This window comes from Monodelphis domestica, chromosome X (genome assembly GCF_027887165.1).
Source record: "Monodelphis domestica isolate mMonDom1 chromosome X, mMonDom1.pri, whole genome shotgun sequence".
NCBI classification, from domain to species: Eukaryota; Metazoa; Chordata; class Mammalia; order Didelphimorphia; family Didelphidae; genus Monodelphis; species Monodelphis domestica.
In genome coordinates, this window is record NC_077235.1 from 34740016 (window position 1) to 34766250 (window position 26235).

General features: G+C 40.2%; 1 protein-coding gene across 15 annotated transcripts in view; it reads left to right on the forward strand.

The window, feature by feature from the left end:
* The first annotated feature begins 804 nt into the window (after positions 1-804).
* The window catches only part of CD99L2 (CD99 molecule like 2), a 150920-nt gene continuing 125489 nt past the window's right edge, over positions 805-26235 (forward strand). For 2 of the 15 annotated variants that reach the window (XM_056809819.1, XM_007507280.3), the window contains exons 1-2: positions 969-1229; positions 9798-9889. In XM_056809819.1, the coding sequence (XP_056665797.1) occupies positions 1183-1229; positions 9798-9889 (139 nt within the window). In that variant the 5' untranslated portion in view covers positions 969-1182. Of the gene's footprint in view, positions 1230-9797; positions 9890-26235 lie in introns of all 15 variants that reach the window. The other 13 variants (XM_056809820.1, XM_007507286.3, XR_008914778.1 and 10 more) reach the window with 11 other exon arrangements.

The window sequence follows — 26235 nt, forward strand, 5'->3', positions numbered from 1 at the left end:
GTATCTTAACTGTGTTTATTTATGTGCTTGAAAAGCAAGCTGTATCAGAAACAAAATACATAGATACATTTTAAGAAAAAGAAAGGAAAAGCAAGGACTGAGCCCTAAGGATCATCTATGCAATGATTAGTTGGCAAGAAGATGAGGGAGCCAACCATCTGAACTAAAAGGAGCAATTAGAAGTGGGAGTAAGACCAGGAGAATGTGGTGTCATTGAAGATGAGAAAGGAGGGACTAACTAGCAGGAGTCTGTGGCCAAAGGTGGGATGACCTAGAAAGGGTCCAGAGGAGAGACCTGGACTATTTGTAGGTAGTTGGGAAGAAGCCTCTCTGGCCCTCAGCTTTCTTATCTGTAAAATAAAGGAGCTGTAACAGGTGACAACTCAGGATTCACCAGGGTGAAAGGTGCAGAGGCCCACTTAAAACTTTCTAGTAATTTAGAGCTGTCCCAAAGTGCAACGGGCCGACGCTTGGGGAGGCAGAGGGTGTTACAACAAGGCTGTAGCCATCAGGACCCCCTGTTCCTGGGATGCCCTTTTCCCCTAGTCCAGCCCACTCTAGGGCCCCAGGGGGCTGGGATGTGGATGGGAGGACGGCGCCCCCAGACCGAGAGAGACAAAGACTGTACCACATTCCCTTACTCTTTTTTTTCTTCCTCTTCCTCCTCCTCCTCCTCCTCCCACCACCCCCTACCCCGGCCCCACCTTAGACTCTCTGCGGCTGCAGCAAAGTCATACAGTTGGGTCGGGCGCCGCCCACCGCCTTCTTTTCCAATCACGGCAGCCTCGGCCCGGGCTCCAGTTCCTGCCCACTCGCTGCCGCGCTGCGGCGCCAGCCCAGCATTGCTCTCCTCATTCTTGGGAGTCCGCGTCCCTCCCTCTCCTGGCCCGCTCCGCCTCGTGCCACCCACTCTCGAGGCCTGCCCCGCCCCTCCACGGGCTCCGGCCGCGCCCCGCGCGTGCATTTAGGCTGGTGCGTGCGCGTTCTTGTGCGACGGCTGTTTCGGCCGGGAATCTCGTCACCCCCGGCTGCTGCCGCCGCCGCCGCCGCCGCCGCCCGCGCCTCCCCCTCCTCTTTGGGAGTGGACTCTCCTCGCTCTCCTGAGTCCTAGCGCGCCTCCTGCCCCCTCCTCCGACCACCCCTCGCCACTTGCTCTCCCGCCATGCTCTCGGGAGGCTCCGCATGCTGGTTAGCCTTGGTTCTTACCTCGGCGCTTCTGCTACACGGAGGTAAGGCTGCCTTGCGGCCGGATCGGGGGATGGGAGGAGAGGGGGAAGAGAATGGGAGAGAGAGAGAGTGAGGCTCCCCCTCCCCCAGCCGCCCTGCCTGTGCTACGTCGGCTTCGCAGGTGGGAGCCGGGAAGGTGCTGGGTGGGGGGGGGAGGGGAAGGTTCGGGGCAGCTGGGACCTCTTGGGAGAGCTTCCCTTTCCAGCTGCGGACATTCCTACTAAGCCCAAGCCGAGGCTCTGATCGAGGGCTGGTAGGCGACCGACCAGACCCAAGCCAGACTAGGTTAGCCCGGAGGGAGGGAAGGAATGAATTAGATAGCTCCAGCCGAGGAGGTTGGCGGCCGGAGCTGTGCGTGAATTCGCACCTGGGAGATTGCAGGGAGGGTGGGGACAAGGAGCCGCCTTAGCCTGACCCCTGAAAGTTTGCCCTGAGTGGGATACCCAGGACTTTTGTCCGTCTCCTAAAAGTTTTTCGGGCTCTACCACGCTGCCCTGCTAGCAGGCCTGAATGCACTGGAAGGGGCGGGGAGCTTGGAAGCCTTGCTTTGAGCATCATGGTCTTTCTCAGCTGAAGAGGAAGGACCTGAACGGGCCGTGCTCTCTATGAAGGCAAATGGTGTTGCTAATTAGTAATTGGGGGCACTTGTCTCAGCAGAATCTGGTACTGTACAGCCGATGCCCTGGTGACTAAACTGTGCTCTTGTCCTGGAGCTAAAGCCTTGTCGGTTCTCTTTCGTGCTACATAGGTGCGATTGCAGCCGTTGCGTTGAGAGGGGAGACACTGGCATGAAAGATATTGGAGACTGGATGAACATAGGGGAACCCCAGCTTTTTTCTGCCCAATCAACCGTCCACATTTTAGATACACACATTCTATAGAAGAAGAGGCTGATGACTTGTGATTAACAAATCCTAAACTGACATCCACAACCGTTCAGTTTGGGAGGTAGAGAACCGGGAACTTTCCATATGGTTCTCTTAGGCTAGTTGCCAGAAGAAGAGGTTCATGGGTTTAGAGATGGAAATGACCTTAGAGGTCATTTGGTTCAATCTCATCATTTTAATGATGAAGAAACTAAGAGAAGTGATTTTTCCAAGGTCACATTGGTAAGTAGTAAGTGGCATAGTAAAGGATTCAGATCTAGGTTCCCTGACTCCATATAGATTCCCTTTCTGCCTCTGCAGAAAAATACTTATCATTTCTTGCTCTTTTTTCTTAAACCCTTATTTTCTTAGTAACAACTCTTAGGACAGAGGGGCAAGGACCAGGCAAAAGAAGTTACTGGACTTGCCCAGGGTCTCATGGCTAAGAAATGTCTGAGACCATATTTAGGATTTTTTGGTTATTGTTGTTTTTTCCTATTCTTTTTTAGTTAACTTTAATTTTTTCCTGTCTTTTAACACTATATTTAAATTTCTTTTGCCCTGAGAAAATACATTAAACTTTTTTTCTTATGTAAATGAGACATTTCTCACTTTTTGCATATGTAGATATCCATATTTGGTATCTCTGTTATTCTCTGAGACCATTTTTGAACCCAGGTTCAGAACCTCCCCAAAGATCAACTTCAGGCCTGTTATTCTATCCACCGTACCCCCTCACTGCCCCCTGCCCCCCATTTCTTGCCTTTTCTTGCCTTTTTACCCACTGTGGGAATCACAGTTTTCCTGATTGTAGGCCATGATATAAAGTCTATCAGAGTGGTTTTAGGTACATAAAAGATTTATATATAAAATGTACATAAAAGCTTAATAAATATTTGTTGGGTCAAATGATCTTGAATATTTTGTCTAGCTCTATGGATCTAGCATTGTAAATTGGCTTAACTTGGCAAAGACCTCAGCCTACCATGAAAATTATCCAGAAGTCTGTGTTATTTTGCCTTTGAGGAATTTCATGTCTTGGTCTAATTTTCAGAGGAATTCCAATAGAACTCAGTTTTCAAGTGATCACCGAAGTCAATCAGTCACAAAGAGAGTATCTGTGAAGGATTTGAAATCCTCTCAGTGCATGGAAACTAGGCTTTAGGGTTTAAGACTTCAAAGGGGAGGAAAAACCATTCTTTTTTGGTCTATAATTATGGATAGTTATGATCAGTTCACTGTGTTATAGTAGTTCTGGAAATTCTCTGAGGACAGATTTCCAAAACCCTAAGCAAACCCAGGGACAGGTTCTAGGCAGGATTCTGGAAGCTATAGTATGGATTGCATCCTTTATTGCATATTTTGCAGGAATGAAGTGTTTTCTTATGAAGGAGCTATCTGGAAAGCTGAGGATTTACAATCTTTTTTAAGATCTAAAATTTTAACTCCTTGGGGTAGACATTTCTAAAATGTATGACACACTCCTTTGCTTTCTTAAATAGAGTATGTATGTTTCAATACTTTAAAAGTTATGGGATTTCATTAATGCAGATTATAACCCTTTCATGTTTTGGTCCTTTATATAAAACTGGATCTTCATTTCCCTGCTTGCTTTTTAAAAAAGTACATAATTTTTAAAAAGTATATGATCAATTCTAAATATTGCTTTCAAAACTGCCTTGCTTAGGAGCAGCTAGGTGACTCAGTGGAAGGGGATTCAGGCTCAGAGATGGGAGGTCCTGGATTCAAATGTGGCCTTAGACACTTCCTAGCTGCGTGACTCTGGGCAAGTCACAACCCCAATTGTCTGGTCCTTTACTGCTTTTCTGCCTTGAAACCTCTACTCAGTATAGTTAGCACTCCATCTCCCTCCCTACCCCCTCGATTAAAAACTTACAGAGGAAAAAAACTTTGCAAGATTTAAGCATAGTTAAACAAAATGAATCTATATAGTGCCCATGTCTCTGTGTGGCTCTGTACTTCTCTGTCAGTAAGTGGGTGATATGCTTCATCATTAGTCTTCTGGAGGCATGGTTGGTCATGGATCAGCATTTTTACTTACAATGCTGCTCTCCTTTACATATGGGCTTTTTTGTCTCTATGCCTTAGTTCAGAGGTGTCAGACTTTCCAACCAGATGAAAATGTAATTGGGAAATATTTAACAAAATAAAGCTATGATAGATCATAGATAATGCTAATATGTGGTCTTCTAAGTCAATATACAGCCCATAGGGATCTTTATGTCCAGTCTAATGGTCTCCTTTTCTATTTGAGTTTGACAACACTGCCTTGGTCTATTCTCCATGCCTGGAATGTTTTACCTTCCCTTTTTCCTCTTACCTGTCCTTCGAGAATCTGCTCACATTCCACCTTCTCCGTGTCTTCCGTGATAACTCTAGTCAGATATGCCTTTTCCTGCCTTAGTTGGGCTGCAGCATTTTGTTTGTGCTTTCTTTTTATATCACTTTGTATTGTAGCTATTTTATGTGTGATGTCTCCTCTGCTCTAATGTATTCTACAGAAGGGCTATATACCTTTGTGTTTCTCCCTAATGTGTGGCAGGTGCTTCTCAAGTCTAGGTACTTAATGTTTTTGGAAGAGGATTCTTTGGTAGTCTAAGCTCTTGTCACTTTTGTCTTGGATTTCATACTCTTGGCTTTGCAAACCAGGGAACTGAACAATTCACAAATTTGATATATTAATATAGTGACTGGAAGTCTTATGATTTGTAAGTCATCTTTAGCATGGAGAGTATTTTTGGTGGGGGGAAAGGGCACCATGGCCACCCTATACCACTGCCTTTTGGGGTAAAAAAAATAATTGATCCTCTTGTCACTGATCTTCCAGTGTTGTGTCTCTTTGAGCTAAATGCCTTGGTCCTTGCACAACAGAGGATACTGGATGTCGCTTAAAATGGTTTTAAAAAATTGATAGAAAAAATAATGGCACAGAAAATGTATATGACAGTCTTTCCCTGTCTCCAGCTTGCCTCGTTGCTGAAAGGAGGCACATGTGCTCTGTTATCTGTCTTTTAGGACCAAAATTAGCTAGTAGGATTATTCAGAGTAAGACTTTTTTCATGTTCTTTTCATTTGCCTTACTAGAATCATAATGTTTGTCATTGTTTTGGTTCTAATTGTACTTTATATCAGTGGTTCAGACAAATCTTGCCATGTTTCTCCTAGTTTACTTTGAGTAAGCATCAGCTGTGAGCCAGGCATTGTGTTAGGTCTTGGGGAATTTTTCTTTTGGACCTATAATTTCATGGAGAGGTCTTGGTGGGGGACTTTCCCTACCAATGCAGATGGGTACGTTCATGAAACTAAAAGTGTAGGAGTTTTCTGGAGACACTGAGTGGTGATTTGCTTGTTTCTCAGCCTACTATGCCATGCTGCATCTCTGGGCTTGTGAGTTTTCAAAGACAAAGAAGTTCCTGATCTCAAAGAACTTACATTCTATTTGGGGTGTGTGTGTGTGAATACATGTACACATACAAAATACATGCAAATTTAATTAGGGGTGGGGTAGTAACACTAACAACCAAAAGAATCAGGGAAGCCTCTGTAGGAAATGGTGCTTGAGTTCCTCTTTGAAGGGAGCTGGCGGGTTCCAAAAGGTGAAGGGAAGGAAGGAGTTCCATTTCTAGCATTGGCCACAGTCTGTGCAAAGCTATGAAGCAGGGGATTGAATCACATGTACAGGACCTAATTAGACAGAAGCATAGAGTTCTTGGGGAGAATAATTTTATCAGCCTGGAGCCAAATTGTGAAGGGCTTAAAATGTTCAAGAAGGGAGTTTCCGTTTTCTCCTAGTTGCTGGTAGGAGGGAGCCATTAGAATGTTTTGAGCAGAAAAAATAACCTGTTTAGACTCATGCTTTAGGAATATCAATTTGGCAGCCTTTGAAAAGGGAAAAGATTGGATTCAGAGGGATCAGTTAAATGATATAAATTATATAAATCAGTTAAATTATGTAAATAGCTAACTGAGGGGTGATGAACCACTTGAATTGGGGTTGTTGGTTCTGTGAGTGTAGAAAAGCAGTTGGATTCGACACATGCTAAGGTAGAATCAAGAGAATTGGATTGTGATATTGGTGGGGGTTGGTGAGAATAGAGTGCTCCCCCCATTCACTTAATATTTTCTTTGAATATATTTCATGTTTTCTCATATGTGCCCATGTTATTTTTTCCCAGTAGAGTGTAGCTCCTTTAGGGTAGGGATTAAGTGGTTTTTTTATCTGTCTCCCTAAGCACAAGGTACTTAATGTTTCTTGAATGAATAAAGAGTATCCTGTCCTCAACAGAGTTAGAGAATTGGGGGTGGGGGGCTAGGTTTAGAGGGAAAGATAATTTGATCTGTTTGGACATGTTGAGTCTGAAATTCTTATGGGACATTTAGGTAGAGCTATCCAGCAGGAAGTTAGAGATGTGGGACTGGAGCTCAGGAGAGAGAGGCTAGATGTAGACGTCTGGGCATTCTCTACAAATGCCTTATAGTCCTTATTTTTTCTACATAGAGCACAATTTGTTCAGCCATTTCCCAAAGAATTTGTACCGACATGTATTCCCCTTTACCCCAGTTCTCTGCTACCACAAATGGCATTGTTATGGATACATATACTGGTGTGTTCGCGCACACACACATTTTAGTTCTCTGGAGTTGAATCTAACCTTTTTTCTTGTACATCAGAGCTATTGGTAGGAACTTCAGTCAGTAAGTAGTTAGAATATAATACCTTGGGGGGCTGTGGAGGTATATATAGCTATCTTCCTAAATGGCTGTGCTCTGAATTTGTCATCTTTTTATGCTTGACTTGCCTCCTTTGCTTTCACCTTTTGCTTCTGTGGACTGAGAAATCTGATTGAGCAAGTCCTCCCACATCTCTGGACCTCATTTCTTCATCTGCACAATGAAGAGGTTGGATCGAGATCTTCTAAGATCCCTTCCTGCTCTTAATTTATGATTCTATAATAAAGATTGTTCAAAGCGTATATACGGGAGAACATTGTACACAGAAATAGTAATATTGTATGATGATCAACTCTCAAAGACTTGGTAACTTTCAACTATACAATGAGCTGGGAGAGTTCTGAAGGACTTGGGACAAAGAATGCTCTCCACTTCCAGAGCAAGAACTGTTGGAGTCAGACACAGATCAAAGCTTACTGTTTTTCACTTTAGCTTATTTACAGTTTTATTTTGGGGTTTTGGTTTTATATGAATATTCTCTTATAGCAATGACCAATATGGAATGGTTTTGCATGATAATACATCTATAATCCAGATCAGATTGCTTACTATCTCTGGGGGAGGGGGGGCGCGGAGGGAAGGGAAGAGAGAAGGGAGGGAGACAATTTGGATCTCATAATTTTGGAAAATGTATGTTGAAAATTGTGATTATTGTGTTACTAACAGTGGGAATGGACTTGTCCTAGGCTGCCTCATGTTTTTCTTCTGGTTGTCCCTTTGGTGCCCCAAAGTCCCTGTTTGGGAGTTGACTGATGGGTTAGGAGATCAGTGTCTTTAGCCTGAGCAACAATTTCTGTGCCTTGAGGTAGCATTGTGTAGTGGAAAGTGTGCTGACCTTGGAGTCAGGTGATCTGACTTGGAGTTTTAGCTAAAACCATCCTAGCTCTGTGAACAGGCCAAGTAGCAACCTCTCTGAGCCTTAATGTCCACATTTGTCCTTTCTTTGTCTCACCTACTTTACTTGATTATTGGGAGTAAAGTGCTTTGTAGGTCTTAAACTTCTACAGAAATGTGAGCTGGCGAGTAGTAGGTTCATTTTGCATTGTGGGGTTGGTTGGTACATGCATTAATTTGTTTGGGTCACCTGTTATGTTATTCCAAAGACACAATTCCATCTTCAGGAAATGTACATTCTAAAGAGATGAACCAGCCTGAGTCTTTGGCATCTCTCTGTAGCTTTAGTTTGAATTACCTTTCTAAATTATAGGCTCCATCTCTATGAAAAGAATAATTCTCATGTAACATTGACTAGGATGCAAGTAATACCAAGTCCCAGTAAGGACTCATTGTCATCATCACTCTTGGCATGGTGGAATAGTGTAAGAGACAGAATTTGGGTTTCAGAGTTGTAATTTTGCTGACTAGCTATTTCATCAAAATGCTTGTGAAGATCAAACTGCACTAGCTCACAGCTGGCATTTATATAGCAACTTAAGACTTTGATTTTTGATATGCTATTTGACTGCTTTTAAAGTGCTTTCCTCACAGCAACTCTATGATGTAGGTAGTATGAGTAGTAATACCTATATTTTACACTAAAACTAAGAGACTTAAATTATTTGGGGCCTGGTGATGTGGTTTGTGTTGGTTTTCTGATTAATTCCATTGCTCTTTCTCTTACACAGGCTCATAGCTATAGATCTGGAAGGTACCTTAGTGGTCATCTAATCCACCCTTCTAGGGAATCCAGGTGTCGTAGTGGATAGAGTGTCAGACCTCTGATGTAAGGAAGCCTCTTTCTCAGTTCAAATCTGGCCTCAGATTTTTACCAGCTTTGTGACCCTGGGCAAGTCTCATCTGTTTGCCTCATCTGTAAAATGAACTGGAGAAGGAAATGGCAAACTACTTCAGGATTTTTACCAAGAAAACCTCAAATGGGGTCATTAAGAGTCAGGCAGTAAGTCCAACCATCTCATTTAACAAATGAGGAAGTTGGGGCTCAGAGAGACTAAGTGACTTACCTGAAGACAATAGTCAGTAGGGGGCAGAGCTAGGATTCATCGTCGTTGGGGAAATACTTTGGCTGTAGCAATAAAAGGGATTATTCTTAAATTAATGTACTTGTTCTGTGTTGTACTTGATTATCATAATAACTCCCAAACTGGCCGGCTTACTTCTAATTTAGCCCTTATCTAATCTAGCCTTCTCTTTCTCAAATGGATCTATGATCTAATCTGTTTAGGAATTCCCTCTAGCTATCCATGCCTGCTCATTCCGTGTGACTCCTCCATGCCCTCCTGAAAGTTTGCCACAGGAGTCTTACCCGCTGTGCTCGAGATCTTCCTCTTTTCCCAAATCATGAGGCTATCAGAGTACTCTGGCTGTCCACCTGTCATCCTTCACCTTTTCATTGTGATCAGCTCATTATCTTTTTTTGTCATACAGTTCCTTGATGACATCATTTACTCTTGCTCTTCTTTAGAATTCCTTGTTAGATATATGTTGCTGTTTACTCACCTTCTCCTTTATATGAAAGTTCATCTTTAGTTCCCTGGAGACAAAACTGAAAAGATGGACCTTTGCTGTTGTGGGGAACTTGGGTAAAAGTGCTGTGCAATTTCCTGAAAGCAATCCATTCCTCCTTTCTTTTTCTAATCTGAGCCAAGCTCATTTATACTGTTTGTCATGTATATTTAAATAAACTATATAGCATGCCCATACAGATGCATGTTGATTAATTAATTTATTTAGAATATTTTTCCATGGCTACATGATTCACGTTTTTTCCCTCACCCTTCCCTCTCCCCTTCCTGAGCTGATGAGCAATTCCCCTGGGTTATACGTGTATCATAGATGCATATTGAAACCTGAGCAACTGATGATTTTTTATTCATTGAGTCTTTCCTGTGTGAGTGGATAGGCCAAACTTCTTTGAGTTATTACAGAGCCTCCTGGAAGAGATCTGCATGGTTTTGGGCTTGGTGTGATCAATACAATGTCATCTCTAAACAGGAGCATCTGGAGGAATTCACCATCCAATGGGAATCCTTCCTTGACCTGGACTCTGCACTGGAGCTTCTTCATCATAGTGGCAAATAATTTTGGTGAGCATACATCTCCCTGTTTTATGACCTGAGTGATGTTTCCTTTCAGAGGATTATTGGTCAGGGGTGTTACACTTTCCCCTAGCATCCTGAATGATCTTGATATGTGGATGGGGAGACACCTTATGTTAAAGGAGTCTTTAAGCTGGATGTTTTGTTGTATGGAGTTGGATGCTTTTTTGCAATAAGCACAACAATATCTTTTATTCTCTGCATCTTTCAGTCAATTATGGTTTACTATTGAATACCACTTGCAAAACCCTACTTTTTCTCTTAATACCCTGATTGAGAATGCCTTCAATTTATGTAAAGGGGACCCTAAAAAATTTTGTGTACATGGGAGGGTAGGCAAACAGGTTGGTAGTTATGGATGCTTTCTTGTTCATTCTTTTTGAGTATTAATAAGGTTTGAGATTTTTTCCCAAGCCGTTACTATCTTTGTCTTCTTCAGATAACTTGCATATTTGTCCCTTAGTGCTCTCACAATTGCATGATCTCCTCTTTGTGTACTTGATCCAATCCAGTTTCTTCCATCTTTGTTCTTTTTAGTATTGTTTTTATTTCCTCTGTATGTACCCCAGGGACTGGTGTACAAAGTGTTCAGGGAAGACTAGTACTTCTGGTGTGAGGGCTTGCCACCCATCCTCTTTTGGTGTCTACCTTTGACCCAGCCTTAGAAACTGTAGCATTCACAGTGGCCACACTGCAGTAAACCATTTCAGCAGATGGGCTAAATCAGGTTGAGGGGAACTGACAGATCCCAAACTGATGGCTGAGTGAGGGGGATGTCTATCCCGTATGTGAAGACTTCTCCAGGTAGAAGGAGAGGATAGAAATAATTTATTCCAGCAGCCATGAAGGTGATGAAAGTAGGCACTGTGGAATACTTAAGAGTTTGCTCAGACATTGAAGAAGCCAAGGTCATTCACTGCATCCTGACTTTTGTCTTGCATTGGACTTGGACAACTGTGGAAGAGAGAGTGAGGCTGACAACATCGTTCAACTGTACCTCACTCAAATCCAATTTGTGTGGGAATCAAAAGACACCAGGGATGTCATTTTGATCCTCTTTCAGCTTGAAGGACAGCAACCAACCCCACCTAGGAGACTGTGATAATAAACTTCTCGAACTAACTTTTTAAAATATCTTTTCTATTTTCCTTTTCTTTGTAGTCTTTCCATTTTTATCCTTGAATGCCCTATTGATTATGACTTTGCTTAGTTGGAGTTCTTGCCAAAACTTTCTTTATACTGGTTTTACCCTATATTATTTCTCTTTGTGCTATGAGAAAATACTATTTATAATCATCTACCATCTTTGTAAGATTTTTCAGATGTTTACATTCTAATATGTTATTGCCTTTGGGTAGCCATCTCTCCATTTGGCGAGTAAATCAAATGTTTGCTGACTAAGATACATTTTGGAGGCTCTTTGGATTTTTATTGTAATGATTAATATGTATTGATTTAGCTTCTGTAAGAGATTTATCATAGATGTCATTTCTATTATCTATTTCTTGTTTCTAATTTTTTTTTATAGGAATACATATCATTTTAACAGATTGGGTCTCTTAAAAATGTTTATTTTTTAAAATTTTTTTTTTGTTTTTCTTTTTTCCCCTCTTAATTACCTTTTGATGATTCTCTTGAGTTCTGTGCTTGGGCATCAGATTTTCTGTTCAGGTCTGGTCTTTTCTTTACAAATGCTTGGAATTCTATTTTGTTAAATGACCATACTTTCCCCTGTAAGAATATAGTCAGCTTTGCTGGGTAATTGATTCTTGGTTGTAGACCTAGTTCCCTTGCTTTCTGGAATATCATATTCCATGCCTTTCGGTCCTTCAGGGTAGATGCAGCCAGATCTTGTGTTATCCTCACTGTGGTTCCATGGTATCTGAATGACTTCTTCTTAGCAGCTTGTAATATTTTTTACTTGGTCTTATAGTTCTTGAATTTGGCTATAACATTCCTGGGTGTTGTCAGTTGGGGATTAAGTACAGGAGGTGATCTGTGGATTCTTTCAATCTTCACTTTTCCCCTCTTATTCTAGAATATTGGGATTAGTTTTCTTGGATAATTTCCTGTAGTATGACGTCCAGGCTTTTTCTTTTGTCATGTTCTTCTGGTAGGTAGACCAATGATTCTTAAGTTGTTTCTCCTGGAACAATTTTCTAAATCTTCTGTTTTGTGAATGAGGTGCTTCATATTTTCCTCAATTTTTTCATTCTTTTGATTTTGTTTTACAGTGTCTTGCTGCCTTGTAAAGTCGTTTGTTTCTAGTTGTTGTATTCTGGTTCTTAAAGAGTGTATTTCACCCCTGGCTTTTTGGTCATTCTCCTTCTGGTCTGATTTTCTTTGGTGGTCATCTGTCATCTCCTTTGCCTCATCTTTCATCTCCTTTGCCTCATTTTCAAGCTGGTTGGTTTTGGCTTTCAAGAGACTATTTTCTTATTTTAGTTCAAGTGCCTCTGTTTCCAGATGACTTATCTTAGTTTTTAAGTTCTTTTCCCAGTTGTCTTCAGCCTCTCTTAATTGTGTTTTGAATTGTATTTTGAGTTCTTCCAGGGCCTGTATCCAATTCACTGTTTTTTTTTTTCTTCTTGGAGTTCCCTCATCCTTTTCTATTCTGTTTGCTCTTTGTTCATTGCCTGGATAGAAGCTATCTATTGTAATTTCTTTTTCTGTTGTTTGTCATATTTACCCCTTCTTTACTCCCTGCTGTTGCCTTAGCTCTTGCTCTTCTCATTTTTTTTTGTGGTTTTGGGCTTTTCTTTCTGCCTTCACCCTTGGAGTTTGTCTGTAAATCTATCAGTGCAGTCTGTGGGGGAGGGTTGTTGGAGGTTGAGCTTCTCTGTCCTCTGAAGACTTTTGATGTGATTAAGTCCAGCTGGGTTGGGCTGGATGTGCCCTGAGACCAAAACCTGGGTGGAGGGTCAATATGGAGTGTCTCTGCTGCTGCAACTATTCCTCCTGCTCTGTGCTCTGAGTTTCTTCTCTAACTGCTTCCCCACTGCCTGTGTTGGATGTTCTGAGCCTGGTACAGCTTTGCCTGCAAGGTACTCCCTCCAGACCAGCACCTTTGCCTGCGTAGAGGTTCTAGCTGCCACTGGAGGCTTAGCTCTCTAGGTGGGGGAGGGGTCCCGGGACCTTCCTTCGTCCTTCCCCTTAAACCAGAGTGTTCTTGAATTCCAGCTTTTGGGGGTGTACCTTTTAAGTTGAGTCCAACAGGAGGGTTCCTTGGCCCTCTCTTGTTGTTAGGTTTGATTTTCAGTCCCCTAGGAGCATTTAGTTTGTAATTGGTAAGGAAGGGTTTTCAGAGGTCTGAACTTTTGCTGCCTCTGTGCCATCTTGACTCTGCCCCCTCCTGTTTCTAATTCTTAATAACTTGTTTAAATAATTTAGGGTTAAATCTTCTTAATTTTACTACATATTTTTCTTATTGTTGATTATAAATTCTTTTTTGTCCCCTAAAAACTCTTTCTATCATAGTAACAACTCTTTAAGACAGGAGGGCAAGGGCTAGGCAAATGGGGTTAAGTGATTTGTCTAGGGTCACACAGCTAGAAAGTGTCTAAGCCCAGATTTTAACCCAGGTCCTCCAGACTTCAGGCCTGGTGTTCTGTCCACTCTGCTACCTAGCTGCCTTTTTGTTGATAAATTTTGATTCTAGATCTGACAAATCAGTGGTCTGACTATGAACACATAGCTGACCCAGAGATAATTCTTATTTCAATAAGAAGCCTTTTCCAGTCTGTTAAAATGTAGTCTGTTTTTCATAATTTTTTTTGTGCTCATTGTGTTTCAGTGCCCACCAATTCATTTTCCCCCTTAATTACATGTAAATTTAAAAAATATTTATAGTAAAAAATTATGAGTTCCAAATTTTCTTCCTCTCTCTTCTCTCTAATCTCCTTGAGAAGGCAAGCAATTTGGTATAGATTATACTTGTACGGTGATGCAGAGCATTTCCATATTAGTCATGTTGCAAAAGACAACTCAGATAAAAAAATTTCAAGAAAAATAAAGTTTAAAAAACATGCCTTGGATCTGCATTTAGTCTCCTACCAGTTCTTTTCCTGGAAGTGGATTGCATTTTTTCATTGTAAGTCCTTTGGAATTGTCTTGGATCATTGTATTGCTATGAATAGCACTTTCTCCCTCCTCATAGCCTGAATATCTATCTGGCCAGATAGCTTAGTAGATCAATAGATAAATGGATTCTCAGATAGAGAAATAGAGACAGGTCGGGAGAGAGAAGAACACAGATTTATAGGGAGCATAGGAAAGAACAAACACAAACAGATGGATAGATAAGGAAAGTAATATAGATAGGCAACAACAGAGAGCAGATGGCAGAGAGAACGGATGACCCAGAAACATATACTGAAAGAAAGAAAGAAGAGATGCAAGATAGAAGGAGAGGGAGATAGAGGGGCAAGAGGTAGGGAATGCATGTATGGAGGGGCAGAGATTTGGGAATGGGAAGATGACCAGACGTAGAGGGCCTAAAAATGTATGTTATTTATTTTGAGCCTTATCACCTCTCCATCAAGAGATGCTTAGGACGCTTTATCTGTCTTCTAGAATCATAGTTGACCATTACATGGATAAGAATTCCCAAGTCTTTTAAAGTTGCTTTTCTTTATAATATTATTGCATGAATTGTTCTCTTGGTTGCATTCATTTTACCCTGTATCAGTTCTTACAGATCTTCTCCTGTTTCTTTGAAAACATTCATTTCAGGATTTCTTGTAGCTCAGTGTTCCATTTGTGTAATTAATTTCTGTACCCTAGAACTCCAATTCCCAGCATCCCATGTTCCTTCTCACATTATAGGCTGATGTGGGGAGGATATAAATTTGGTGTAGCCTGGCATCTCACTCTCTTCCTATGATCCCATTTGGTGGAGGTGGTGTGAGGTGAATAGCAGGAGAATCTACTCACATGGCCTTATATTTTGTTAGATAATTATCTTTTTATACCTTTACTTCAAGTGATCATTAATAAACTTTATAAAATATAATACTTGGAGTATTGGACATTCATTTAAATCCTACAGATTACATTCATATACTATAATTTGTTCAGCCGTTCCTCAGTTGGAAGACTGCCTCCTAGTTCTAGATCTCTTTAACTATGTAAAAAAAGCTATTCTAATTTGTACACATGGATGCTTTTCTTCTTTCTTTGATCCTTTCTGGGTATAGTCCTATTAGTGATATTACTAGTCAATTTGAGTATAGTTTCAAATTGCTTTCCAGAATGGCTAGACTTAATTCATAACTCCAACAACTGTATATTCTTGGGGTGCAGCTGGGTAGCCCAGTGGATTGAGAGCCACGCCTAGAGATGGGAGGTCCTGGGTTCAAATGTGGCCTCAGATACCTTCTAGCTGTATGACCCTGAGCAAGTCACTTAATCCCCATTGCCTAGCCCTTACGGCTCTTCTGCCTTGGAACCACTATACAGTATTAATTCTAAGATAGAATGTAAGGGTTTAAAAAAATTAAAGAAACAACAGTTTATTAATGTTCTTGTTTTCCCTAACCCCCTAAATTTGTCATTTCCATTTTTGTCAATCAGATGAATGTTAGGTAGGACATTTCTCTAATTATTAGTTATTTGGAGCAAATCTCAACCAGTTCATATTGTTGTTGATAGCTTGTATTTCTATATTCAAACTGGCTTCTTTGTAGCCTTTGATTCTCAAGCAGTGATTCTTTTTTTTTTTTTAACCCTTACCTTCCATCTTGGAATTAGTATTGTGTATTGGTTCCAAGGCAGAGAAAGTGGTAAGAGGTAGGCAATGAGGGTGAAGTGACTTGTCCAGGGTCTCACAGCTAGGAAATATCTGAGGCTATCAAGCAGTGATTTTTCTTCTTAGAATTGAATTGGTTCCTTATATATTTGGAAATGAGACCTTTATCAGAGAAACTTGTTATAAAGATTTTTCCTAGTTAATTGTTCTCCTTTTAATTTTAACCACACTGTTTTGTTTGTGCAAAACCTATTTATTTTTTACTTATATGTTAAAAATACTTCAAGTATTTTGACTTCTGGGTTCTTCTTGGCCCTCTAATTGGTTTATGATGTTACATTTATGTCCAAGTCATATATCCACGTGGAGTTTATTTTGGTATGGAGTATGAAATATTTGTCTATACTGTACCTAATTTCTATCAAATTGCTTTTTAGTTTTTCCCAGCAATTTTTGTCAAATAGTGAGTCCTTACCTCAGTGGTTGGGGTCTTCCTGTGTTTGTTTCTTTATGATGTATTCCCAATCTTTTCCTATGGGCAATCTGTCTTTTTTGACCAGTACTAAATTGTTTTGATGATTGTTGTTTTGTAGTATAGTTTGAGATCTGGTAGTGCTAAGCCCCCTTCTTTCCCATTTTCCCAGGATTTCTCTTGGGATCCTTGACATTTTGTTCTTCTAGAGAATTTTCATTCTTTTTTTAAGTGGGATTTCTTGTTTTACACATGAAGAAAGCAAAGCCTAGAAATGGGTGGTGAGTTTGTCTTAAGGTCACATGGGATAATAAGAGGTCTCAAGTCACCCACGTGCCTAGACTTTAAATTTAATCCTTTTCTTTAAAAAAATTTATATTGAATTATTTTTCTTTACATTGTTATCTCTTACCAGTGGGTCTCTCTCTCACTCAGTAGAATCTTCACTTGTAACTTTGGCTAAATCAGATCAGAACCATGCAAGCAGTTCCTTCTCTAGAAATACTGATGCCAGAGCCCATGGTCAGGTTGCCTATTGAATCAACTTTTAAGGCACTTGGTAGCCCAGAGTAGAGGCTGGTCCTGGAGTCAGAAAGACCTGCCTTCTAATTTGAACTCAGACAGTTACTTAGCTGTTTGACATTGGACAAGTCACTTAAAACTCTGTCTGCTTCTGTTTCTTCTGCTGTAAAATCTGGCCTTATCATAGCACCTACCTCCCAGGGTTGTTATGAGGATCCAGTGTTGGTAAAGCACTTAGCACAGTGCCTGGCATGTAGTAAGCGCTATATAAACCCTAGTTAGAATCATCATCATCATGATGCTAGAAATATTTTTGTACAAATGGGGTATGTATTTTATCTTCATCCCTGATCTCTTTGCTGATTCTACTTCCTTTTCCAGTTTACCATGTTGCTTGTAAATCATACGTTTTTCCTTCAGAGAACTGACAGCCTCATCTTTCAGAAATTGTGGTATTCTGTGTTGCTTACCTGTGTTTTCCATCTCTTGCAGCTTTTAGGCTGGAATTGTGCTCAGAGAATGTACACTTATTTTAGAATTAGCCTAGGCTAAATGGGGTTACAAAACAAAATCTGTTCTGTTCCTCTTCCTCCTTCCTCCCCAGGCATTAAAAAGCCAAATAGAAGTGATTTATTTTAACTGGTGTTTTTTACCCCACCCCCATCCCCCCTTTCTCTTTCCCTCTTCTGGATTTCCTAGTAGGGAACAACCTTTATTTAATCTGAAATTCTTCCCTTAAATTTTTTTTATTGCTTTTAGAAGATGTTACTGCCATTCTGTCATTTCTCAATTACTCCAAACTCTTAATATTGTGCTCTTATTATTTTTATTTTTAATTAAAAAAAAAAACCCTCACCTTCCGCCTTAGAATCAATACTGTGTATTTGTTCCAAGGCAGAAGAATGGTAAGGGCTAGGCAATGGGTGAAGTGAGTTGCCCAGGGTCACACAGCTGGGAAGTGTGTGAGGCCAGATTTGAACCCAGGACCTCCTGGCTCTAGGCCTGGCTCTCAATCCACTGAGCTACCCCCTGTTCTCCTTTTAAAGAAAGGCACACAGTTAAGAAACACAAACTGAAACATTGACCCTTCTAATAGTATATTCCACATTGTGTACTCATGCCACCATATTTTCACTAAGAGGAAGGAGATATATGTTTAATCATCAGTCCTCTGGAGTCAAGATTTATTATTGTGCTAATCTGAGCTCTTTTAGTGTTATTTCACTTTACATTATTGTGGTCATTATGTATGTTTTTCTTTTGGTTCTGTTTACTTGAAATTAGTTCATACAACTGATTTGAAGGTTGGTTTTTGTAATGATTAAATTCTCTGGAATCTGTATATCTTTATTAGTAAAAGTTAGGGAGGGGGAGAGAAAGAGAGATCCCTAGACTGTCCTAACTAAAGAATGCTAACGAATGTGGCCACTTCAGTGCTTCCCTGGCCACTGCTCACGGGAAGTGTTTATGAGAGAAAAAGACCTCTAACTGCTTATATGAAGATTAGATTTTAATGTTACCAGTAGTCCTGAGATAATCATAATTGTAATTCTTAGAAAGTTAGCATAAGTCATGAATTTAGCAGGCTTTTGGGAATATTCTGGTATAAGTATTAAGGTTTTGGATTACGGAAATAACTGCCTTTGCAAGGCCTTAGTGCCAGCCCTACCCTTCAATGTTGCTATATCAGGCACCCTAACTTGTGATTCATTATATGTCAGGTTGCCTGACCTTTAGTTCAGAACCTGGTACCACTCACTCTTAGCCCAGGCATCTCTGCTTCTCCCTTTCCATCAAGTGATTCTTAAGTAATGAAGATGGTCAAAAGATGTATTTTGCCAAATAAGGATGCTTCCTAGTTGACCTAACCTATGGACAAATAAGGAGTGCTTCCTAGCTGGATCCAACCAATGCTGGCTGTACCAGTGATGGCAAACCTTTTGGAAACTGTGTGCTGTGCCCTGGCCACTCTACCCCACACAGGGGAGGGGGAAAGTGCTCCTATTGGGACGTTGGGCAGATGGGTGGGTAAAGTGAAAAAACATCATCAGACATGGTGGAAAGGGGAAGGGAGCAGCTCCACTCCTGAGTTCCTCTGGCTTTTTAGTAACAAACTCTGGGGGTGGGTGGCATGTATGCCCACAGAGAGAGCTCTGTGTGCCATCTTTGGCACCTATGCCATAGGTTTATCATCACTGACACTGTCCTATGCCAAATATATTTTAAACCTGTTTCCAGGACCTGATTTAAGACTTTATCTAAAAATACCCTTGGATTTTGGATTTTGATGACCTTTTGTCCCTAAATTTACAAAGTTGGGAGTGGAATCCAGGGAGCTAGCTAGTGATATCTCCTTCTATATGCTGTTTTTTCTATTCTATTAACACCTATTGCTTCTCTTTTACTTCTATGGGGTTTTCCCTTGTTTTATTAATGTTATTATCATCATTATCCAGAGTTCTTGAATTAAATGCCAGCAGAACCCAAGTTCTGGTAGCTCCTTGTAGAGCTGGATAGGCTTCAGGTTCTATTCCAATGATGGTATTTATTGTGTATCTAAGGTCCAGCCTATTTAAGTTAAAAAATAATCATCACAAGAAGGTTAGCCACCAGAGAATAGTTTAAAAAACACACCAAAAATCCAAAGTAACTCATGAAGAACCAGCCATGTATTAAGATGTGGTATAGTTTGTGGTCTGCAGTGGTACCCACACTGATGAATTCCCAGATGATTTAAAGTTCTGTTATCATAGCTGACATTTATAGAGGGCTTTATGGTTGACAAAGAGCTTTGCATACATTACCTCATTTGATCCTCACAAAAGCCTGTGAAAGTAAGATGGTGTCATTACCATCTCCTAGCCTTTTCTCCCAGAGAGTTTTCCCCCTGGCTTCTATCCCTGCCTTCTCCATTCCATATGATTTATTGTTACACAGTTGTTAAAGCATTCTGATCATTATTATACTTTGTGAAAGTCTATTGCTTGTAGCTTTCTCTAAGTTCTTTCATGGACATCATTTCATTAGAGCCTCAGTTAGTCCTGGAGGTAGATTGATTTATTGATAATGAAGAGGCTGAGGCTCAGGGAGATATTTGCTGGTAGACTCTAGCTGTAAGAACTTCTAGCCTGGTGCTGTACAGAGCCAATGTCTTTGCCTCTAAGGCTCATTGCTTACTCATTCCTCTTCCTCCCCTTTCTGTGAGAGGTTCTTGGAGGAGAATCAACAGAAGGGAATGATCAGGGAATTCGGGTGCAGATACTGCTAATTTGGGCAGGTGAATGATTCCTAATGGGATAGGATGGATGGAGAGAGCCTTGAGTTTTCCTTATATAGATAAAGCTATGTTATTTTTGAGAGCATCAGATTTTCAATGTTTTTTCACCTACAAAAGAGATGACAGATCCCCATTCTTTCCTTGGATAGAGTTCATGAAGCTATTTTAGGGTAACTTTACCTTAGTAATTAAAGTAAAAAGGATTATTTTCTTAGTGTTTTTTGATGGATTTTCCTAGCCCTTCATGTAAAGATCAGGCAGCTGCATCCCAGATACCCACTTTTTGTGTGTGCAATGTCTGGAACAGAAGAAAGCAAACAGCAGAAGAGAAGAAAGGCTCCATATCCATGGTTGGTAGTTAGCTCTGTTTCAGAATTTTTGGGTGGCTGAAAAATGGAAAAACAATTTGTACAAAGAAAGATCCTAGGGACCTGGGTTCTAGTCCTGGTTCTGCTGCTGTGTGATTTTGGTTAAATCTCTTTTTATGTCTGGTTCTGGGCTTCAGTCTCCTCCCTAAAATGAAGGGATTAGACTTATTTAGTAATAGGATCATAGATTTAGAATTGGAAGGGACCTTGGAGATTACCTGGTTTCTCTCCCCTTTCTCCCTTGTCCCCTCTATTTTTACAGATAAGGAGGATGAGGCCCAGAGAGGGAAAGAAACTTGCCTAAGGTCACATAGCTAGTAAGTAGTAGAGACAGACTCTCTGATACCAAATTTTGTGCTCTTTCCATAGCATCACACTGCCTAATAATGATGCCCTCATTTTTTCTTTATAAGGTGCTTTCTTTACAGCCATCCTGTGGGGAGAGTAATTCAAGTATTATCATTACCATTTTGCTCAAGTGAAAATTGAGAGTCAGAGAGGTTCAGTGCTTTCTCAAAGGCAGATGGAATAGGTCCTCTCCTGAGGGGTTGAGTCCTCCTTCAGTGCTATTTCTACTCTACCTCAATACCCTGAAAGTCCCTTTCAGCTCTTAAAGTGGCTGAATGATGGATAAAGGGATGCATGTTGTTGGTGCTTAAAAATAACAATACTAAAAAAATCATTTGCCCTCAGTCTGGTTTAGTTCATTTGCCCAGGTGATTTTACCATGGTGTGGCTGTTGTGCATGAAATTACTTCTTGCAACCACAGATAAGAGAGTTGGGGGAAAGGTAGACCCCAAAGGTGGAGAAGTTGCCCTGAAAAGGCTTAGGTAAGAGGTATTAGTCCCTCCTTGAACACCCTATAAACCCTTGTTAAAGTGGTTAACTTGCTGGTCTCAGACCTGTGATTGAGTTAGGGGGATGTATACCCCCAGTGTGTGAAGACTTCCCCCAGTAGAATGGGCCTCCACCCCCTGGGAAAACCATCTCAGTAGATGGGTCAAACCAAGTTGAGAATAACTGACAGTTTTGAATGTTTACTTGGTTACTTCAACTGAGTGTCATTAGCTAGTCAGGCCTACTAGCATAAAGGGAGAAAAAATAAATCAAATCAAGAACCCTCACCTTCTCTGGCCCTAAGAAACCTAAAAATGCCAGACACAATCACTATCCATTCAGATCAAAACACCATTGAGCTTAGGTTATATTCCTTTAGTGTGGTTCTTCCTTTCAAAAAGGACCAATGATATCACAAGATGAGCATGGCCAAGGGGGTACCCTCTACTAACTACACCACCACTTCTCAGAGGAGGTAAAAAACATCATACAACATCTGGCCCTGAGATGCTCTGACAGATTTCTGCAGCCAGAAGTTGCCCACTATCTGGCTAGATCCATTCAGAGAGGATTGCCCTTCCTGGTCCTATTCCAGCTAGGATGGGATCAGGGCCAGAATTCTCTGTCATTCTGTCCTATTGAGAAGAAAAGAAAAAAAAAACTTATTATATCTATATCTATGTCTATGTCTATATTTATATCTAGATAGAGAGAGAGAGAGATAGTGATAGTGATAGTTGTGACGCTTATGTGGATTGGTTAGATGAGTGGATAGAGAGGCAGGCCTGGAGATGGAATGTCCTGGGTTCAAATGTGGCCTCAGACACTTCCTTTTTGAGTGACTATGGGCAAGTCATTTAGCTCCTTTGTCTCATTTCCTCATCTGCAAAATTTATTTTATTTATTTCTTATTTTTTATCCATATACTTAAAATTGCTTTTAAAAATATTTTATTTATTTAAAAATAGTATTTTGCACATGCAAGAAAAATATAATAAGAGTTATGAAATTATAGCTTACAATTATTGACACACTCTGTCAGCTAAGAAAATATAGAATAGGATCATGAAAACATACATTTGCTATAATGTCAATGCATGCCCCAAAAGCTTGAGGCTATAAAAATGATGCCACTAATTGTTTAAAAAAAATTAAGGGACTTTGCTTAATGAGTCTGTCTGATTCCAGGACAAGATATACAAAAGAGCCATTGCACAGGGCCAAAGAAAACAATCCAGGAAGGATTGATGCACTTCTAAGCCAATACAAAGGCCTTGAACCTAGTGTGAAGACTCAAGGTTGCGACACAACATACATTAAGACATAGGCCTTCCTTGTATCCACACTCTTTGTGAAAAGACTTACAGACAAGTATCCCAAACCTATAATCTAGTCTCTTCTCTGTCTTTCATAGTGTGGCAAACTTTCTGTAGTCCTGGCTACTGACTGGGTAAATGCTTACTTGCTTATATCATTTTAACTGGGCCCTGATTCAAGGACCTGTTATAGATCAATAATTGCTAGATGCATTGACAAAAAACCAGTTGCGGGCAGTCCCCTTTGGCATGGAAGTATACATACAAATAAATGTTCAATGAACCACACGCAAAGTTCATTCTTGATCTTCTCGTGCAGCTTGTGGTCTGGAGGCACCTTCATGGTGTTTTCTCCAAACAGTTCAGTTTCTGGCTTCAGAGAGGTAGCCTATTTCTTAACCTAAAATTCTTCTCAAAAGGAATTTAAACTTTGCAATTTAAAATAATATTTTTACATTCCCCCCTTGAAGAGGGTGATTGAAAAACACAGGGATCATTTAGGGATGCATGGCTGAGTTATTAGGTATATGAATCAATTGTCAAGAGAAATTAAAAAGACATCAGAAAAATCCAAATAAAAAAGATTTCTGTATGAAAATATAGACTATCAAAGTCTTATGTGTAAAAGTTTTTACACATAAGACTTTGATAGTCTTAACAACTTAATACTACAAACTCTGCCTATGAATCATTCTTCTATCTACTATGTTAATGAAAACAATTTTAAGAGTTATAGATATCATTTTTCAAATAAGAATATAATCAATTTGATCATACTGAAGCCCTTACATTTCCTCCCCCTCTTTCTTGTTTACCTTTTTATGGTTCTCTTGAATTTTGTATTTGGACATCAAAATTTCCATTTAGTTCTAGTCTTTTCTTTAGAAATACTTGGAAATCTTCTATTTTGTTAAATGTCTATACTTTCCTCTGATCATATATAGTCAATTTTGATGCGTAAGTGATGGTTGTAGACCCAATTCTCTTGCCTTCCTGAATATCATATTCCAAGTCTTGTGATCCTTTAGTGTGACAGCTGCCAGATCCTGTGTGTAATCTTGTCTGAGACTCCTTGATATCTGAATTGTCTCTTTTTGGCCTCTTGCTCCTTGGCCTGAAAGCTCTTGAATTTGGCTGGGTGTTTGTCTTTTGGGGATTTAATATAAGGGGTGATTTATAGATTCATTCAATATCTATTTTGCCCTCTTGTTCAAGAATATCAGGACGGTTTTCTTGGATAATTTCTTGTAATATGATATCAAGGCTTTTATTTTGTTTCAGGCTTTCAGGTAGAGCAATAATTCTCAAATTATCTCTCCTGAATCTGTTTTCCAGGTCAGTTATCTTTTCAATGAAATATTTCATGTTTCCTTCTATTTTCTAATTCTTTAGATTTTTCTTTATTAATTCTTGCTGTCTTGTAAGATTATCTTCAACTTGCTCAATTCTAGTCTTTAAAGACTGATTTTCAGCTATGATCTTTTGATTTTCTTTTTTTTGGTTTTGTCTATCCTGCGTTTCATGGCTTCTGGCAGGTCAATTCTGGTCTCCAATTTGCTCATTACTTCATTTGATTTCTCTGTCTCTTTTTCCATATGGGCAATTTTGTCTTTTAAGCTGTCATTTTCTTTTCATATTACTTTTATTTCTTTTTCCCATTTTTATTTGATCTTTCTTACTTGGTTCTTGAGCTCGTTTTTGAGTTCCATGAGAGCTCGTGACCAGTTTCCCTTTTTTTGGTGGTGGTGGTGGTGGGGGATTTTGGATGTGTTTGGTTCTTTGTCACTCTCTGCTATTGCTTCTATATTTTTCCCTTTGTCTCCATAGAAATTATCTGGGATCAAGATCTTTTTTTTGCTGCTGCTTATTGTTTTTGCCTCTAGTGGATTGGGGTTCCTGCATGTTGATTGTTTTCTTAGCTTCTGCTTGCAGGGTTTTGCCTTGGTTGTGTGAATTTTAAAACTATTCCACCCTAATCAGACCATTCTGTAGATGATCTAATTTAGCTATTTCCTGATCAATAACAATGGAGATACTTGGAATAACAGAATCAGGTCTTGGAAAACCCACATTCTCCACCCTACTCAATTTAACAAGATTTTGAAAGGTATGCATCAAACTCAAGATTTAATTATCTGAGGACATGACCTCCAACAGACATGAGCAATAAAGGGATAGACCTCTGGGCTGTCCTACGTCAAGCTAAGTCCTCATTGGTATGGATGAGATGCAGAAAAGTGATGTAAAAATGTCCATATAAGGCACGTTGCGGGCTGCTTCTCTCTCTTTCCCTGGAGAAACGACTCTAATGCGTGCTAAGCATTCTGACATCTTGGAGTGTTGGGTGGTGAGTTTGCCTTGGAGCCGATTTCAGGTTCGGGCATCTTAGCTAAGCCTCTTTGGAGGTCAAGCTGATTCTTTCCTCCTTCATACTCAAAACCTTACTTTCTAGATCTCCTATCTTCCTGCCTGGTACTAGCCCCTTCATTCCTCTTTCTTCTTAAAATCTTCTCTACTATATCAATTAAATCACCATAATATTTGGCAGCTGACTTAGGTATTTTATTATTTGGGATTTCCTTTGATGACCACTTAAATTTAGATTTTTTTCAGTCTCAACCATAATTTCACCCTTTACAATTGTATCTTCCCTTCCCAGTCAGAAATTGGAATGTGGACAGGTAGATCTGTGATGTTGTTTGTGTAGATCCCTTTAAAGAGTTTTGCCCTGAGGCTGTTTTTCCAGCTCCTCCTGCCTTGGCTGTGGCCAGTCTTGCTTATTCCCAAGCTCTGCTGCCCATGCTCTGTGCGCCTCATCTTCAGGTCTCATCTTGATGCCAAGGCCTTGCACCTCCCTCAGGGGTAAATCTGTGGTGCCCTCAGCCAGCCCTAAAGAATTTAAATATTTCCCCAGTCCTTGCTCCGATTCTGCCATAGTAGGTGGTGTGGTGGAGGGGTGATCAACTTGAGCTTTGATAACTGCAATTTCACCCCCTTATCGTATGGGAGTCCCCAAACATTGCTTACCTTTAAGGCTTCCCCCAGTCAGAGAGCCTCTTTACTCATCTGATTTTGATTTCTGTCTTTTTGAGTCATTTTGTAATGATTGGTTGGAAGGAGATTCAGAAGGTTCCTGCTACCACACCGCCATCTTAGTTCTCTGCCCCAATCTGTAAAATTAACTGGAAAAGGAAATGACAAACCACTCCAGGAACTTTGTCAAGAAAACTCCAAATGGAATTACAAAGAGTTGAACTTGATTGAAGTGAATGAATAACAACAAATGTAATTTTAGAAATGGGGGGCATCTAGGTGGTTCAGTGGTTAAGGCCCTGGAGTCAGAAAAAACAGAATTCAAATCTGGTTTTGAACACTTAACTAGCTGTGTGACCCTGGAAAAGTCACTTAACTTGAGCCTCATCTGAAGAAGGAAATGACAAAACACTATAATCTCTTTGCTAAGAAAACCCCATGGGTAGTATGGTCTACAGGGTTACAAAGAGATGGAACTGAACAACAAACAATAATTTCGTGAAACAAAACCCAAATAAATCCAGTAGAGCCTTGCCTAACCTCTCAGTGTTTTCATATCAAGGAGAGAAGCATTTTTGCAGTTGGCTCAGGTGGAATCAAGGATGCACAGAAAAGAAATATTCCTATAAATTTATATGTGTATATGTACATTTACTCTCACACTCACATGCTGTTACAGTATCTGTTTCATTGTTACAGGCTGTAGCCTTCTTTATAAAGTGCATTTATCTCCCCAATCCTCAACTCTATCTGTTCCAAATC